Raw genomic sequence first — 18,776 nt, forward strand, 5'->3', positions numbered from 1 at the left:
GACCAAATTTCAAATGGATAAGATGTCAGGATCTCACGTGGCGATTATGAAGATACTTTACAACCATGCCGACATAAAAATTACCGTTTTATTTGTATTAAGAGTCAATATATTGGCAATCAATGCTAGGATAAAAGATGATTCACCGAATATGAAGGTGTAGTGGTCAACACTAATCAAATGTAATCGAGAAGTCATTGGATATATATCAGTCCCTCCTAACAATACTGGGATAGTACCTCATCCTTCCAATTCATTCACAGCTATTAAGCTCATGTGATCTATAAAGTGTCATTAAATTAGACTAAAAACGGAAGGTAATTGCATAAACAAACTTATAACGCGTAAGAGCTATTTCCCAAACATGTTATTCTCATAACTTTATTGTAAACTGTATCTGTATAAGTTTCTGTTGACACATTATGAGACATTTTCGAATGAGTTGCGCCTACCAAACTATTGTTGACTTCGGATAGTCTTCAAAAGCAGAAAGGGCTTAAGACATTATGACATTTTACTGAATAACACAGTTCGTTCCATGAACCCACGTGTACTGAGGGGAACCTGCGAAACTTAACTTCGACTTGATTCTTCCTTTCCACATAATTACGAAACTTCTGAAGTCGGTAAAACACATCTCCGGTCGGGTTGGGCCATCCGGCCCTGGGGATTATGCCCGCCTGTTTGCAGAGCGAAAGGTCAGAGAGCTGGCGGAAAGAGCGAGCCACAGTTCGTTAACCTGCAGTCCTCGGGCTACTAGAAATTTTCGACGAAATGTTCAGGTCTAATATAACACGTTTGTCATGTGTTCTGTGCACAAAATTCACGAGGTTCATGCATGTATGGTATCCACAGGCCTACAAACTTGGAAAGGCCGGGATTGCTGAATAGTATGGTGAGTGACTACGGATTGAGCGACCGGAGTTCGATGGCAGACAGGGGCAAAGGATTTCCCTCCATTGCAGCTCTGAGGTCCACCGAGCCCCTTATTCATTGGGTACCGGGGGTCCTTTCTCCGGGATTAAAGAGAGGTAAGTTCATTTTAGAAAGATGTTATAAACTGTTTAAACGCCTCTACCAACATCAAACGTTATCTACAAATATACTTTAGAAAGTCCTTCTTACACCGAATCCACAACACGCAGGGCATTACACAGCATTATAATTACTTTAAACTGTCTCGTCCCATTAATATATATATTTATTCATCTATTTATTTATTTATAGGAACTGCATAGCGTGTAATAGGTAAGGTTTCCAGCAACAGATTTGTGCACACAATAAATGAGCACGGTCAGTGAAGTATACAGAATCACAAATAACCGCGTTCGGAAAGTGTGTGTAAGCTTACACCAATTGGCGTACACGTCCACAGCAACATGCAAGGTCGGCACCGTGTCCGGACTCGGTCGGCGGCGGATACCGCTGTCTCCGGGCCTGCTTCCTCCCCCGCAACGTCCTTCCCGCTGCCACTACCCCGTGATACGAGGAAAGAGAAAATTTCCTGAAATCCTTTTCATACGAGTGATTGGCGTCATTATCTGCCGGGGCGCAAGGCAAGAAGAGAGGTGGAGATTTTGAAAATTGCATCAATCAGGTTCCTATTCATTATCCTCTGAGCGAGCGACTCTCTTTACAGCGCTAAGTGCAGCTGAGTGAGAAGTTGCGTCACACTCCACTGCAGAACCTCTACTAAGCTACAAAATTCAAATCAGCAGAGTCCGTTCACCTGCTGACAGACACAAATTCAAATCAGCTTGCCATGTTCAATTACTGACGATCATTATTCAAATCAGTGGTTTATATTCACTTTCTGTTATAATCAAAATCAACCGAGCGTGTTACTAACAGACACAATTGGAATCAACCAGGTCTGTTCACTTACCAAAATTATTTATACAGATCACTCTTTATTAAGAAATTAGTGATGTGCTATACAGTAGGCTAAAACGAAATGCCGTGAAGAAGATAGGACGAGAAAAAGAGACAAATATGAGGGAAACAGGTTTTGAGGGTGGGAGGTGGTATAACTTGTTCATGATCTTTTCGGTATTGGCCCTGTTCAACCTTCCAGTTTTACTACTGACGTCAAGTGTTATGTGAAGTTGGTTGTCAGAGTGTGGCCTATTTTAGTAAAACATGTGATCCAGGTGTGGTCTAGGAAGAAATACCACAAAAATCCACAACAAACAGTTGAATAACGTTTTTCTGAACTTGCTAAAACTCGTGCAAAGCTTACTCGAAAACACCCAAAAGAAGAGAACACTAGCGAGACCTAGGCATAGATGGAGGTATAATAGTAAGATGGTGTTAAGAAAATATGGTGTGAACAAAATTCAGCTGACTCAGTACTGGGTCCAGTGGCAGGATTTTGTGAAGTTCGTATTGAGTCTTTGAGTTCCATAAAATATAGGGAATTTATTTATCAGCTGACTGACTGTCAGTTTCTCAAGGAACACCACATTCTTCGGAGTTCATTACTGCATAATGTAGAATCCTTCGGAACCCTAACCATGAAGTGCTTTTAAAGCTTGTTTTATATACTGAGGAGTGGCGGAACGAAGCGAGCACGCAGGGGGGTGGTTACGTCAGCTGTGTTCCAGTCGAGTGCCCCCTCCCCTCGTGCCACGTGACCCCGCACGCGTCATCCATTGACACGGGCCGCGGGTTGGTTCCCATGGGCCACAGCATCCCCAACTTTATCACAACATTGAGTGATCACATATTGTCACGCAGTTTAAACCCTTATCGTTTTAAGGGGGGGGGGGGTGGGGGTGGCCAGATTATTTGGTCCTACAGACTGTTCCTCAAGTTCTGATAGAAACAGGACGACTCGAAATAAACTGACTTCGTAATTATTGTACAGTAATTTAGTGTACGCATGACCTAGAGCTTTCAAACGGGCCATTTTTGTAATCTGACCTGCCACAATGGCAGGTTCCGTATCATCAGAGGGAGAAATCCACAGGCGTGCTGCATAAGTCGTACGCGTTTTGTTAAGTCATTAAGTTCGTGAAACGAGAAGGCCCATTACCGTGTTCACAAAAGCACGCTACTAAGTAGGATCTGGGGTTCTCGCGGCATTGAGCATGAAGATGGCTATCTTGTGGGTTGAGACGCCGTGTAATCTGATACACATTTATTAACGTTTCAGAGGTCCTTGCTGCCTGTACCAGGAGGGTCTTTGAAACGATGGTAAACTTTCACCAGACTACACGGCACAACATCCCATAATACAGCCAACTTGATACTCACCGCCATGAGAACCTGAAACCGCACAACACATAGAGCAGGTTTCAAATCCCTTCTGTGCTAATGGAAATTACCAAAATAGTTAAGACTGACTGGGTAACAGAAATTTGTATTCCTATGGTGGGACGTGTTAATAAAGTTAGTTCCAGGCTGTTATTTTATTATACTAGACAATGACACTGCAACGACCAGCGGGCTGGACTAAAGAATATCGGATGCTCGTGCAGATAGTTACCATAAAATTGCTTGTATTTTATCGGTTCCTGATTTCCGGAGCAAACTGTAGCGTGCTTACTCTACTGTAGCATAACAGACAGACGCATGGGTTGAAGTGGTGCATGATGGATATTATCAACAATGTTTCTAGCCCCCCCCCTCCTCTTGTCATCTAGATACAAGGCAGTAATTAAAAAGGTGTAAAAAGTCACTGTCATGTGAAAATTTGGGCTCATGGCAACAGAACTCCCACGCAAGGGCGAGTCCTTTCAGTAGGGCTCATGTTTCATCCTATTCATAAAGGGGAAGTACAGATCGAAACGTTTCAAAAGATCCGTTCAGACGAAACTGATAGCAGTTACGCGTTGAGATTGAACACAACGCAGATTTCCTTTCGTTTAGTTTGAAGCATAAAATCGCGATCATAACTGAGATGACATATTTTCGAAGAATTATAATATAAGATACATAATTTATTATCGAGTTTCATGAAGCAGATATCTCCTTGTCTAGTATCAAGCATAAAATCGCGGTGAAAATTGGCGTGGCACATTAATGAAGAACACGCTAAGCGTTCTAAAATCAAAAAAGTAAAAGAAAGTGCTTTTATGTAATGTCCGTCTTTCTGACCGTTGTTACTGCGTCTTCATGTTTCATATTTCGACTCGAAGCCTATTTGGAAAGTACCTGTTAATTTAAATCTGAGTAAAACCAATTTCTTGTCCCGTGTGTCCAACAGCTCTTTCAAACGGCCGCTTTCCAGACAGTTGACATAAAATCTTCGTACTATCCTCAGCGGACCTCGAAAGACCCCAGAACCAATTCTTGACACTATCAAATAGTTCCGCACGTCACGCCAGTATTCTCAATACGAAAGAACTTAAAAACTGTTTTACTTAAACGGTTAAAAATTATTTCATAACCCTTGAAGAAGCTTATGCTGCCCTCGTCTCACAGCATGACGTCTTCAGGCTGCGGACAGAAGATACGGCATCTGTTTATGAAAGGTAGTTACGAATACAAAGGACAACGGAAGCGGACAGCCGACAAAGGGTGAAACACCAGCTCGGGGTTTGAGATGAGGCTAACAATCCTTCGTCGAAGAAAACAACTAGTGTTTTACAAACTGTCACAAAGGGATTCGAGTCTTAACAGATTCTTTAGCATGACATCAGCAAAGGAAAACGGAAGGTGGGTGTCAGGATGAGGACTAGATTCAAGTGGGTCACTTGAGGGCCCAGTGGCTGGGTCTTCTGAATGAGATAATAAAACATCGGGTTTCATAAAAAGATGGGGGGAATTTCTTGATTAGCTGATCGATTATCGGCTTTTGAATAAGGACTCTGCTCCATGCAGTCGATTACTTGATGTGTAAAAGCCTTGAAGCCTACTTTTGAATTTCGTTACAATCAGCCAGTAGCTGCGGATGTATAAACTCAGACCCCAATATGCCTCCTCCCCTTCCCTTAATTTGACGTCATCGGCACTCAGGGCCCTCTGAATGCTTTGTTTCCGAGTGTCCTCGGCAGTAATTACGTCTAATTATGAATGATTCACGGAGACTGCATTAGGATCACATTCTTCTCCCTTCACAATAGCAACCCACATAATAGAAGGGGCAAATGCGAAAGGTGGCATCTGCTGGCAAGTTACTAGTTCATCTAATGCAAACAGCAGCAAGTTTGTCAACGGAAGGCTGCTTCTTAGCTTATTTAACGCGTTCGTCGCCACGTTTTCCAGCTAGACTTATTTCAGAAAGGGTAAAAAGGAACGTATAATGGGCAGGTTGTCTGTCCGTTCGCATGTTTTATCGCCAAAATTACTGATTGGAATTTGATTAATATTGGTTGTGAATCTGAAGGGTTGAGCGAATTTAATTTTGGCTCGTTCGTACATAACTATCTTCAGAGACATTGCAACGTATAGTCTGTCAGGAGTTGGCCGACGTTTAAGACGTGCTTACTGCCTCCAACATCAGGGAAATGAGTCCTCGGACAACAATACGTATATTAATTAAGCAGTCAGTTCTTCCTGGTCATTGTAAAATACAAATGAAACACAGAAAGAAAGCTTGTGTGGACGAAGGCGCTTAAGAAGCGAGAAAGTGGGTTTCAGAAGGACAAAAAAAACGTTGAGTTGCCTGAGCTGAACTCTATCCGATATAACATATCGAAATGGACGAAATGGAGAGTGCCGTTAAAATGCTAATCCATTCTATTGAAGAAAGTACATGGTTATATGATCTAGCAATCAAGTCTGATCATTTAATTAAAACGAATCTTTTGGAAATAGAGCTGAAAGATGTGGGCTGAATAAAAGGCGGGGATCTTTTTGACCAATTGAGGAACTTCTAGAAGCTCAAGACTGCACTCTGTTTCACAGATAGTTGTTTTATTAAAAATAATTAAATTTAATGTGTTTCGGTAGGACTATATACACAAGCTTATTGATTCAAAGCTCAAGTATTATGTTATGGAAACGGTGATAAAATATAAAACAACCACAAGGTAAACATGGAAGACTGTTGAAGTTAATTGAGTTCGACCGATTTTTGAGAAATGTCCTACAAAATTCAGATAAGGCTAACTGACATACACATTTTAAATACATGAAGACTAATACGTTCTAACCGTACACTACATTATTTCCTCAGCAACACCCATGGCGTGTGTAAAATTCCAAATAACGTATTTGGAAATCTATAGTCTTGTTATGTGTACTTAATGTTATCTACGCTAAACTTTTAACGATTTTCTCAAAGTGTGATGATTTGTAGAGTTTGCCGAAGCGTTAACTTAACGCTGTAATTAACCGCTGTGGTACCGTCGCGCGCACTCTAATGTACTATTCTATCCAACCCACAGGGAAAGGATGGTTACCTTGGTAACGCGCAAGTGCTAACTGCTGCCACATTAACAGACACGATTCCTAAACTCAGCCTGCAGGGCTAATCAATGTTCCACAATCAATTTTGCTGTTGGCCAAATTAACATCTCAGCTAAACATTCGTTTGATCCGTGGCAACTGTACAGGACTTTCTGGCATGCCTGTCCAAGCCATACATTTACACAGGAGTTTCATTCCCAGGGTTTTTGTGAATTTTAGAGACTGCTTAAGCCCCTGTTACTTTGCTACGCAAAATCTAAATATGAGTATAATTTTTAATTCGTAGTTATTTTCCTCCTACACGGCTGTCAAATTTACAGACGGCTGTAATATGACTTGTAACAGTAATTGGGATGCAATAATATATTTGTGGAGTACGCAATCTTAAAGAAATAAAATCATTTCGTCCAATGTTCCCCGTTTTCCTCCATGTTTGATATATCACAGCAGGTCTAGTATGAAAACAGTGTGGGGTCACATATGTTTCATCGCTTTGCAACCGCTTAATTGATAAATCGATCGCTAAGTGACGATACGGCGGTAAATAATAGAAAACTGGTCAATGGAAATATATTATGCTAAGTCTGCCATAATAAATAATTAATTTCATCACATGGCGTCAAAACCCCGTAAAATTTATTTTAAGAAAAACCCGGAATAACACCGACTGATTTCACCAATACAATAATTGCTCTTTATAAAGCACGTAACAGAACATGAATGATGTTTAATTACAGGAAAGAAAATGTTTGCTTCTAAACTACTAATGTCCTTGCTGCCTCCATCAACAAGGCGATGACCTCCGAAACGTCGGTAAAATTCTACCAGACTATACAACGCAACAACCCAGAAGACAGCCATCTTCACGACATTTGACCTTTATGGATGGAGGGGAATTCCACGATTTTGACATTCGCAAAGGGCCGGAAATTCTCCAACTGGGGATTCCCCCCAGCCCCAGTTGCATCGGAAAGCAGAAAAATCAGGTGCTCATGTTCAGTGCTGGACAATGTTGCCCAATTTTGACTAAAACTGAAATACGTCTACAAGTGTTAGCAAAACTCCCAAATATCGAATTTCATAAAAATTCGTTAGTCGTTAACCGATATGAAGTTGTCAGTTACTCTATGAATACAGACGAAGAGTCAGTTGTAATAGACGCTATGCAGGGATGCGAAAGAAGACGAGTGGCACAACACCTTGATGATGGAAGCAGTAAGCATCTGTGGACACCCCTGCACCTAATTTTCGAAACAAAAACAATCAATAATTATCCTGCACTTGTCTCTCCAAGAGGAACTTTTTTCAACTGACCATATTTACGACGCGCAGTTTTGGAGAAACAGGGTGGGACGAACGGGTGAGTGTGGCTATTGGGCCTAATACAGAAAGGCTATCTCGATTTCAGACTACACTCATTAGTCTTGCCGAATTCTAGGTCTGAAATGAAGACCGACATCGGGTTCGCGATTCTTAAACCGAGCAGATTGGAATATCGGTAACGCTTGTCAAGTTATTGGACAGGCAGTATGTTCGAATCTCCACCAATGATCCTAAAATCATATGAACAAGGCTTATGAAACCCACATGTCCGGTCATCTTTCGACGAAAAATCAAGGCTGACGAGCTAAAAAAAATTAATTCTTTGTTAATATCTCCTCCTGCTCTTACATTTTATTTCTTCACAGACGTTAAAAAAATATATAACGGGAGTGTGTATGAGGTTCTTTATCAACGTTTTTGAATGTCGGGATGTGAGTTACAAAGGAATGTGCCAGTGGTTTTTAATAATCAGTGTAAATCATTCATTTCATTTTGCCTGTTTCGACACATGTAAGATGCTACGAGGTACCATGCAGGTCATCTGTGATGTGCCACCTGTCGGCATAAACTACTTAAGGACAATATATGATATCTTGTATGTCATGTGTTGATACGTGCGTACGTGTGTGTGTAATACGTAAACTATTTATCTAAACCTAGTTTATGTTCTGAAAGCAAAACTCTTGCTGTTAGAAATAATGACAGAAGAACTGAAATTATACGCAAAAAATTGACTGCAATGAAACAGGGCCCTAAAGTGACATACATATTGACAGTTGCCGGAAAAGAAGTAAAGCAAGGTCTAGGAGTAGACAAAAGGATAAATTCTAACTTCAGAGCCTGAAAACGGGCTTCAAAGTAACCAGTAGACCTATTATTAAATTAAGAAAACGAAATCAAGCATTACATTTTCACCTTCACACTCTTGATTTAGGCGTATGCTATTTAATTAGCCTGTGCTGTTTCAACAGATGACGTCAAATGTAATTAGACCCATGGAGAGAAGCCACGAAAAACTGAAGACACCTGACCAAAATCCGATCCGGGAAACGTCAAGATGCACGTAGCAAGTAAGTTTGATTGGTTCGCTGTTAATCTTATGCAACCTGATATTGTAATACTATTAGCTGGTGAAATCGCTGTTTGCTAAACGAAGAATGGCATTAGTAGAATATTCTCATCTAGATGACTCTCCAAACAAACACAAACTTCAACTGTGTGCCTGCCGTCTTTATAAAGTTTTTACTGCGAACAATATGTGGAACTACGTGAAGTCTCCTGCCATCTATTGTCGCTAGTGAGGAAAATGCTTCTTTGATCGATCGTTAAATTCTGAACGCACCATCAACGCTGACAGACCCGCACTCTGAACAGCTATAACTGTAACTACTTGGTGCAAAAGCATTGATACGGAAAGCCAATAGCGCTGCCATCTGTGAGAGTTCTGATGAATTGTGAATCCACTGATTTGTTGGTAAAGCTGCTTAACTGTTTACCTACTTATTGTGGTTATATAAAAGACAACCTAAAAGCAAACTTTTCGTTTCAGGATGAAAACAAAATAATTACAACATTTACAGTTGGTGTGGCTAATTTCTGGCCTCTAACCGGTATAATGTTCTATTTATCCCCCAAAATTAAAAATTATGAAACTAAATCTACTTTGGAACAATGAACCATTTCACTATTACCTTCACTTTACCACATTTTCACTCCCTAGGATAGGGGACTGGCCTAAAATTACATACTAAAAATACAGATCAGTTAACACATCAGCATTGACTTATTGACTTCTATTAAGTGACTGCATGCTTTCTGTAACTTTTTGGTATGAAGAAACGTTTTACACAACTAGTCTACCTATGGACATTTTCTTAAAACAAATATTATAATAAAAATGTTCACAGTTTGCTATTTTTGACCAAGGCACTGGGTGAGTGACATAATTACATTCCTCTCAAGAACTTCCACAATGTTAGCAATAAAGACTATGAACATGTAATTTCGTAAATATTAACAATAGTTTTGGCACATAGGAGTCAAAGAACAGAGTAACGTGACACAGAAAAGGCAGCAGCTTCCTATTCATAATAAAACAAAAACACATTCAAATAATCAAAGTTCAAAATAGATCAAAAGTTAACTTCTTCATAATAAAGTCTGAAAACAATAAATCAAGGAGTAGCAAGCAAATATATCAACTGGAAAACGGTGCTATTAGAGTTCATACACAAACCTGTTTATTTTATAACCTGTACCTGGCTGCACTTGCTTTCAAACCATTATTATCTAAAACCGGAAGCAATGCTGAATGAAACAATTAGCATAATTATGACTTACTTCCATAGCCTTCACTGGATATATGTCTCAATAAACTTATCACAAATCCCAGGATATCGATGTTTATAAAATGCGACTGTAAAACCGTACAAGAAACGCTAGAAAACATACTTTTGCACACAAAGCTGGAAAACCGCACTCCATCAACACGCCATCTTTCACTGAAGGTGAGTACCAACGTGACCAACCTAAAGGCCCAAGATTTCAAATCATTCCAGGAAACATTACCTGTGTCACTGACAGTGGCAGAGGTTTGTATGCATATTTGTCCCCCGCTTATACACGTTCATCATGTAATACCGAAATATACTGTTATCTGCATAAGAAAAATAAGTGAAGTTATGTAAACATTATATAATAATAACTAATTTGATTTCTATGCTTTTCGCCTTTTTTGACGGATGTAAACAAGGATTTAGCCCTTAAGCATAAAACAGTGATCACATGTCCCTGTTCCTAAGTACGAAGTCTTTAAAGAAGTAAACATTTTTCGTATCGACAGCCAATAAATGTCGATCTAGCGTCATATAAGTTGATCTGAAAATAATTATGCGTGTAAGCACAGACGTTAATCTACAACTATGAGCGGCTTATATTTTCTTTGTCAGCTGTCATTAACTACAGAGTTGTAGGTTCGACAACATGAAAATATAAAACTGTGAGGGTGATGAAAGTTTTATGTTGCCTCCTGACACGGCAAGGGGGGGGGGGGCGGCTATAAAACTGGGAATAACTCGGGACGTTAACGTTTTATATGTGAATAAATCCAAGACTAGATACCATATTACCTTTTGATAACGCAGAATGCATGAACGTACTCGGCTAGAGGAGACGCAGGCTTAGAGGAATAAGATACGATTTCAAGTAATATATTTTAACTTTTCGGCAAGTAATATATTTTAACTTTTCGGCTAAATACAAGAATTATGAACTGAACAGTAAACAAATGGAAACAAAGTAAGAGAAGAAAAGTGAGAGATAAGCAAGGATAGAAAGCAAAGTAAAAATAACGAAAGAAATAAAAAGAAAGAAAGAAATTAAGAGAAACAATATAGAAAGAAAAGATGGAGACCAAAATAAAATAAGGACTAAAGAAAGAAATGAAGATGAAATAACTAAACAATTGAAAATAAACGTATGTTATAAATAAATAAAAAGACGAACAAAGAAACAACGAACCTTAGGCACTCTGAAATGATACTGTTTTGTACAACGAATCAGTTGATTAGTGCGATTGTCCGTCAAGTCAGAGGGCCACGCGCATCTCCACTACTCCCATACAATTAAAAAGGCTCCGATACAGTGAATTATCTGGAAGGCGGTGATCGGGCCGACACGCGGTCCTCCATTGTTGTTCAGGAGGGTGGCCACCCCCTCTCGGCATCGGGTACAGGAAATGGCTGACGTGTGGATCTCTCATTCCAGAACGGAAATTTCTAGATTAGTCATAGAAACTCGGAGAGTTACCAGTTAGAAGTGGAGTTACTGAATGCAGTCTGTGGTAGGTACATCGAGTTACTCCCTTTTTCCTTGTAATCCGTCGTAAGCAGTGAAAGCAGTGGTGAAATACGGTACCAAGATATGAACATAGGGTGACTGAGACAAAAGAAGAATACAAACTACAGAAATTAGAGCTTTAAGACCTCTGGTTGGATGTACAAGGCTAGACAAACCAGAAATATGGAATAAATTAGTTGTAGTTGAAGGGATTAGGCATATTATACTGCATACAGGAAGAGATGGAGAAACCGTGTAGATGGAACTGATGAAGACAGGTGGCCCATGCCTACAAGATGAAGAATAGGTAATCTTCTGCATGTTTCAGTTCCGAATTCTTTGCCTGTACTTTTTCTCCAAACGCTTATTATTTCTGTTCTTTCCTAAAAGTAAGTCTTCGCATCCATACAAAATAACTGCCTATGTTATTGTTTTAATTTTCTCTACTCTGAAACGCACATGCGATAATAAGTTTTTTTAACTGAACAACGAATAATTTCCAGAATTAATTCCTATCTTCATTACATCAACACCCTCATTTCTGCTAACGTTGTTTCGAGGCTCTAAGGCCACACTTTTAAACATTCTGAAACGATATTTTTGCACAAGTTTATTGCTGATTTTCGTTTCGTGTGACACGCTTATGTTTAGCATTATTTATATTTAGTTCAGTCATTACATAAACAATAAACAAATATTCCGACGACTTATTTATAACTGATAATTTTAAAGTTGCCGAGTTTCGGTTGTATACAGACTTTCATCTAGTCAGCCAGTCAGTCAGTCAATCTTACATAGTGCAATGCGATATTAGTCAGACCCAGTTCCATTCAAGAAAAGTAAATACTTTTTAAAGAACATCAAAGATAAAAATAAAAAAGAGGTACTTCTTCAAAACCATTATAAAGGACGAGAGTGGGGACTGCTCTCACAAAGAAAGAAAATCTGACGTCGCTAAAGAACTGAGCCATTCATATTACGTCGTAAAAAAAGTTTTCAAAAAATTTCCTGAACTTAAAAAAGACAGACTGTGATAAAGTACACGCCACGAGTGAAGAGCAGGGAGGAAAAAAGGGATCGATCATGGCCGCCACATCAACCCTCTCCTTAGTGAATAGCTGCTGAGAAGATGAGCTAGGTGTGTAGAAGGAGGGGAGAAGCAGGGATAATGAACTAATGGACTTCACTCTGCAGTAAACACCAACTGAGTCCCCTGCACACGATCATACTAGAATGCACGCCCCCATTTCTGACGGATGTACCGACCGATTCGAAAACTACTGAGGCCAGTCACACTTTTAAAAACCCAGAAATGGACAGACGAAAGTTAGTAATGTTCACCATGAACCATTTAGTTTCTGCACACGAACGATGGAAGCCAGCTGTAAAACAGTGATTTATTTCCAGTCTTGAAAGTATTACTACGTAAAATTCAAACTATAATTTGTGGACCAGCACATACTATTCACATTTGGAATGTCTTACTTTCTTGTCTCAGGGTTTTTCATAGCCTTCATCAGTCCCGCCATCTTCAATGCTACACTGGGTTATATATAGAAGACAGACAAAAGTACATGCGCAGTAATATTCAGCTTTCTCTCGGGCTGACTTTTGTGCCGATTTCAATGCGTCTAGTTAATGTAAGCCCAGTGCACGATGTTTGCCAGTTTCGGCTAAAATACACTTCACTCGTCTAACTCCAAAGATCGGAGTCCTCCTTCTGTTCAAGTAATATCCAACCTTTCACGGAACCCGAAATTTCATTGCTGCGCTCAGAAGAGCAGCCACTAGTCCCTTTTATGAGGTCGGTTCGCCGAGACCATACTTTCGTTTAAGATCAAACGAAGGCATTTTGCTAAATAAAATCCAACATTTTCGACATGGAAAGAGTTTAGTAAATTCATCCTGCCCAATAGTTTTTAAGCACGAGAAGAAGAAACCTGTGAACGATAACACCCGAGTCTATCGCTCAAGGGCGCTGTTGTTATGGAATGCCATTTTTTATCAATAACCCCAATATTTACTCTTAAAATCTGAGACAATGTGAAAGAACTGGTGAAGGGTTTTCAGCCTCAACTGCGTCTCCAAGCCTGAAAATTACCGTTCCTTGTATTCAATATATTCACAGCAACCCTCTTCCGTGCCACTATAACGACAAGATTGACTGCAGGAGACTCGAACAAGCAGATGAGTAGGAAGGGAGGATCGACGTCGCTCTGTTGGAGATCAATGCGCGTCATTACAGTGATGGCGCGCCACGGTTTCTCGCCGTAACATAATATTTATTTATTGCCACCACGCGGCCATTAATCAAAGAGTTCAGCCTTACAGATAGAATTAGGCCACAGAGACCTTTGACATTGGTTTCCGTAACGAAAAACAACCTTATGGGACGACGCTTTTTCTCGGAATATCACGTTTGTCTGTCGGTCTGTGTGTCAACCGATTCCAAATCACACACCCACTGAATGGTTTTCGTGTGACTTAGTACGAATACTATTCCATACGAGTTCCCTTCCTCCATCTTTATAATTTTTAATTGCGTGATATGAACCAGAATAGCTTGTGAATTGTACAACCAGGGTTCGATTTCCAGCACGGATGGCAATTCTTCCCACCACTGTGTCCGATCCGCTCTGGAAACTACCCAACCGCCTATCCGAAAGGACTTACCCGGAATTCTTTCTTTTGAGATGAGCTTAACGTAAGATGGCCTTTAAATTTTTCGCAAAATTCTCCTATATTAAATTTAATTACAGTAGGGTTTTCCGTTCTCGAGTTGATTCATGATGATACGTCACATTAGCTGCACATAACTTTTTCCACCAAGGGCGAGAAGTACAAATATGTCGCATGCATGGCGAAGAACGAAGTGCGTAAACTTTGGTCGGGAAGCCTACATGGAAGAAACTACGAACAAAGGTAAACGTAGGTGGATGCATGTGCCACATATTACGGTCCAGTGGCGGGCCTTTGTGCACACGGCAATGAACCTTCTAGTTCCACAAGGCAGGTATTTCTCGACCAGCTACCTGTCCATCTGTGGGCTTCTCAAGAAAGATTCTGCTACAAAGAATTGTTTAATATAAACGGCAACCAACAAAGAGTCTAACAATAAATTTATAATTGTTCGTCAGAATCTATGTGACACTTTAACACTTACGACTTCTTCATGAACTTCTGATCTAACAAACAGAAATGATAATTACGTCACGGTCTAAATCAAGGACTTGTGCAGCGGAGGGAGAGTCCTGCACCTTACTTAGTTTTCACTTTAATGTAAGCAAACATTTGTTTAACGAGGGGTACGGCAAAAACAAACAGTTCGAATTGCTGTGTCAAAGTAACAGGCGGCGTGCTCCTGCCCCCACCCGGTATTGACACGCCTCGCCCTGCGGCGGACATTTCCGACAGCTGATTTCTGTTGTCGGTGTCGATCTAGTCGCAAAGTAATCAGCAGCTCTCTCAACTACTGTATGTTGCTACAGCGTATTATTTAACAAGGTATAAGAAGACGCCAACTTTCATTCGGACGCCTTAGTCTACATGGTGAGATCAGCAAGAACTGGAAATGAAGAATTATGTAAGTTTGTGATAAATTTTTGTGCATAATTTTACTGGCAAAGATTCCATCTATATTTAGAGTGTCAGCTGTGACTCCAAAATTTCGCTGTTTTCAGCACATTATTAAAGTACTTTTATCAATGTTATTATCACCATCACCACTGAAACTTCACAGCATTCCTAGTAAAATGTTAACGCGTTTCCTCGATTCTTCACTGGATTCTTTAATAAATTATTGTTTCACGGAACCACCCACGGCAGTTAGTCGACTCAAAACTCATCATTCAAGCGACTGTTGGAGTATTAAATGATTACTTCTCTCTTATAAGTCTAAGCAGGTCTACTAATACAACTGCACTGTGAACTAAAAAACCCTATTGCAATTTCAGTAAGTGACAATCACAGCAAATCAATTTTAATGACAGCAGATCTGTCCAAACACATCTCACTGAAATACGACGCATTGTTCCCGGAACGTACTAAAAATTTTATCGCCCATAACAAATCAATATTCATTGGAAGGACCGCAGTGTGAACGCCACTTGTTCTGGTCGCTCCATTAACTAACATTGCTCTCGAATTGTCATAAAACCTCTACCAATTTCCATCACATAATTCCTTGGACACAACGAGAATAAACAGTTTGAAGAGAAACAAAACCCCGACTTAGTTACGATATTGATACATTTATTCTATGCATTCTGATGGCTGAATGCATTCCTTTTCACCACTGACCAATTGTTCCATAAATTCCAAAGTAAATGATGTAAAGTTTAACGATTTGTAGACCTACATTATTATCATTCTGTAAAATACAGAATAAACTGAAATGTTTGATACAGGGATATGTTTCAAACAAATGCGAATATTTGAATGGGCCTTTCGGTATCAAATATACTTATGATGTGAATCTAGCTAGTATAGCCACAATTTTACTAGTTTATTCTGTTTTTGTGTGACACACATTAACAGAAATTCAGGTCTTCGATTATATTAATATTATTTTCAGTTTGTACACCAGCAAATACGAATAGTAGATAAGGGTAAGAAACGGCCAAGTCTAACACAAAAGTGATTTAACAAAAACTGTAGTCAGAAATAACCACTGCAAGAATTACCCACCTAGGCAAAAACGGGGACTGAGTAAGGGCTGGAAGACAGGGACTTGATTGCCAACTGACTTCGCCGGTTCTGTCCGTTTGTAGCATGTATTATAACAACTCTTCAACCGATGAATGGCATTTCATGGAATTTAATATTAGGAACTTTTCTTTTAAGCTGTCAAGTTTCAATTTGTGTCAAAATCTGACAACAATAGCGGACTCTTCACACGAAGATCTACAAGAATTTATGCACTCAGAAGTGCCCTTGGAGAATCAACATACAGATACCTATCCACGTAACCACGTGGGGAGTCCCGTTACCCAGTCAGACCGGCGCTACACGTCCAACCCAGGCAAAGGTGATTTACTTCAGACAACTTTGACATCACTGGCGCCCTTCGGAAAGATAAATGGTCTTGTCTTGACGGAAACATACACCATAATTCGTACTTATGCTACTTACAGACGCGCTTATAACAGTTGTTAATCTACAGCCTATACCAAAACGAATGGTCCGAAACTGTTACGGTGCCCGAATTTATAACTTGTGTTGGGCAAGGCCGTGGTCTAGGCAACACGGAGTTTTCCTCCGTGGCATCCCAACAATTATTCCACTCACACACAGAAGAAGGCAATGGCAAACCACTTCTGGATCATCTGCCAAGAACGTATATGAACAGGTCCCAGTCCGAGAAAAGGATGGAAGGATCCTGTTCATATGGACCTGTCGTCAGACAGAACACTAAATAATAATAATAACTGTATCCAGCTCACACATACACATCCAACAGATACCTGTGGTTAGAGCGGACAGAGGATAAATGTTACGAGTCGTCTCCATGTATTGCCGAGGTTAATAATGCATGCAGTGACGTCTACGCCCCCCTGACATCTTAATATTAATCAAGAGAACAACTTTACCTTTCTATTTATTTCCAGATGCGCCAGGGACCATATTTAAATTGCAGCAAACTCTCCAGAAAAAGCGGTACATATATAGAACATGAATTAAAACGCAATATCGTGAATAGACCTGCAAGTTTACAGTATATGAAGGTGGTATTCAGAAGTGTGGGGAAAAGGATTAAAGACAATGAAAATCGAAACATACGGTTGAACAGAGTTAAGAAAAACTATTTAAGATTAAAAGCTTTTCATATTTTAAAAAAAGCAGGTCTACTAGCTGTTTCTGGCGCAGTATCTACAAGCGCGTAATTCTTTGACTATATTAAGACAGAGACTATGACATGTTAAACGCTGCCACACAAACAAATAGCGATGGACTCTCTGTGTCCATTGTTTTAAAAAGGTAGGCCAAAAGCTGCCACTGCGTTTCTTAAACCACCAAGCCATAAAAGATGTATTAGAAAATTGAGGTTACGCTTCACGCATGATCGACCTACGCATTATATTAAGGTTAGTACAAACCTCATGTTTCGGGGACTTACCAGGGCAAAATCTCGACCTATTCACTGCTATTAACTCACTAGCATATATTATAAAACACATAGTAGAATTAATTAAAAAGGTTTGCCCCATTTTTGTGTCAAAGCACGTGTGCATTGTCTTTGTGGTCATTTGAGCTGATAGAATGGGGGCAAGTCTTATTAGTGTGTCGTGGTCTTCAGCATCTATCACTTCGTTAACTCGATTACACTTCTAGTGTATTCTGGGTCGTATACGTAATGACGTGGCTTTTGTTTTAATCCGTCATGGTTTTAAACACGCAAAATAACAAGATGATATTCAAGTTAGAAAGGGCTATAGTATCCACGTGTTTGTGCTAGTATTCAATAGTTTGTATAAGGGTTATGAATGTTCTGTTACTGTTCAGCTAATGAGAACAAAACGCGCGTAAAGAAAGGAAACAAAGCGTGCTTATGCAAAAAGGACGCCTAAGGGCGCAAGGCTGCTAAGTGTGCTTATGGCCCCATGCAGTGTGCCCAGACAATTGTTCTGAAGAACCCTTTGTGTAAAATAAGCTACTAGCTTAGTATTTAGGCTTATTTTTCTGAAGAAAACAGAAAACACTGCAAGACATTCTTGACGGACTGTGATCATGCCCCATTGTACCGCCTGCCTTAACACTCAATAAAGATTTCATAAGAAAAACATCCGTTCTCGATGTGGCAATTTGTGCAAGGCTGTAGAAGGTTATCAATTTATACACTTCTATTCACTTCGAAAGAACACAATGAGAGCACCCGCATTTTCGACTGATCGTTAAAGAAGAAGTTGACGTCTTACAAAAGAAGACTAATTTAAGAAGAACGTGGACTTACCTGATTTGCTGGTGGCACGCAAAGACTCCGTGATGGTGGCCGAGTGGTAGCCCTTCGACGAACTCAAGCCTAAAACACAAGAACAAAGCCTTAATAAATCCGTCACAAAACATATGAATGATTTCAATGGCAGCTGAAGGCGTGTGTGTGTGTGTGTTTGTAGGTAACTTGAATAAGCGCTGCCGAATGGGATTTAACACAGTTCTATCTTGATACTTGAACCTTATTCTCCACTACAAAGTCGTATAAAAAGTATTTGGTTTGTGGTGATAAGAACAGTTTATAACATTCCTTCCCAATATAGTTTAAACTA

The 18,776-nt window shown here is 39.8% G+C and overlaps 1 protein-coding gene across 3 annotated transcripts in view; it reads right to left on the minus strand.

Moving 5' to 3' along the window:
* Positions 1–18,776, minus strand: part of Ets65A (DNA-binding protein D-ETS-3) — a 149,072-nt gene that overhangs the window by 60,114 nt on the left and 70,182 nt on the right. For all 3 annotated transcript variants that reach the window (XR_015534565.1, XM_087346598.1, XM_087346599.1), the window contains one exon: positions 18,464–18,532. Coding sequence is in view for 2 of the 3 variants with exons in the window: in XM_087346598.1 (XP_087202724.1) it covers positions 18,464–18,532 (69 nt within the window). In the remaining variant the exon portion in view is untranslated. The remainder of the gene's footprint in view (positions 1–18,463; positions 18,533–18,776) is intronic.

Source organism: Zootermopsis nevadensis, unplaced genomic scaffold (genome assembly GCF_977971745.1).
Source record: "Zootermopsis nevadensis isolate Lab colony 2312 unplaced genomic scaffold, Znev_1.0 Znev_ptg000010l, whole genome shotgun sequence".
In the NCBI taxonomy this organism is placed as follows: domain Eukaryota; kingdom Metazoa; phylum Arthropoda; class Insecta; order Blattodea; family Termopsidae; genus Zootermopsis; species Zootermopsis nevadensis.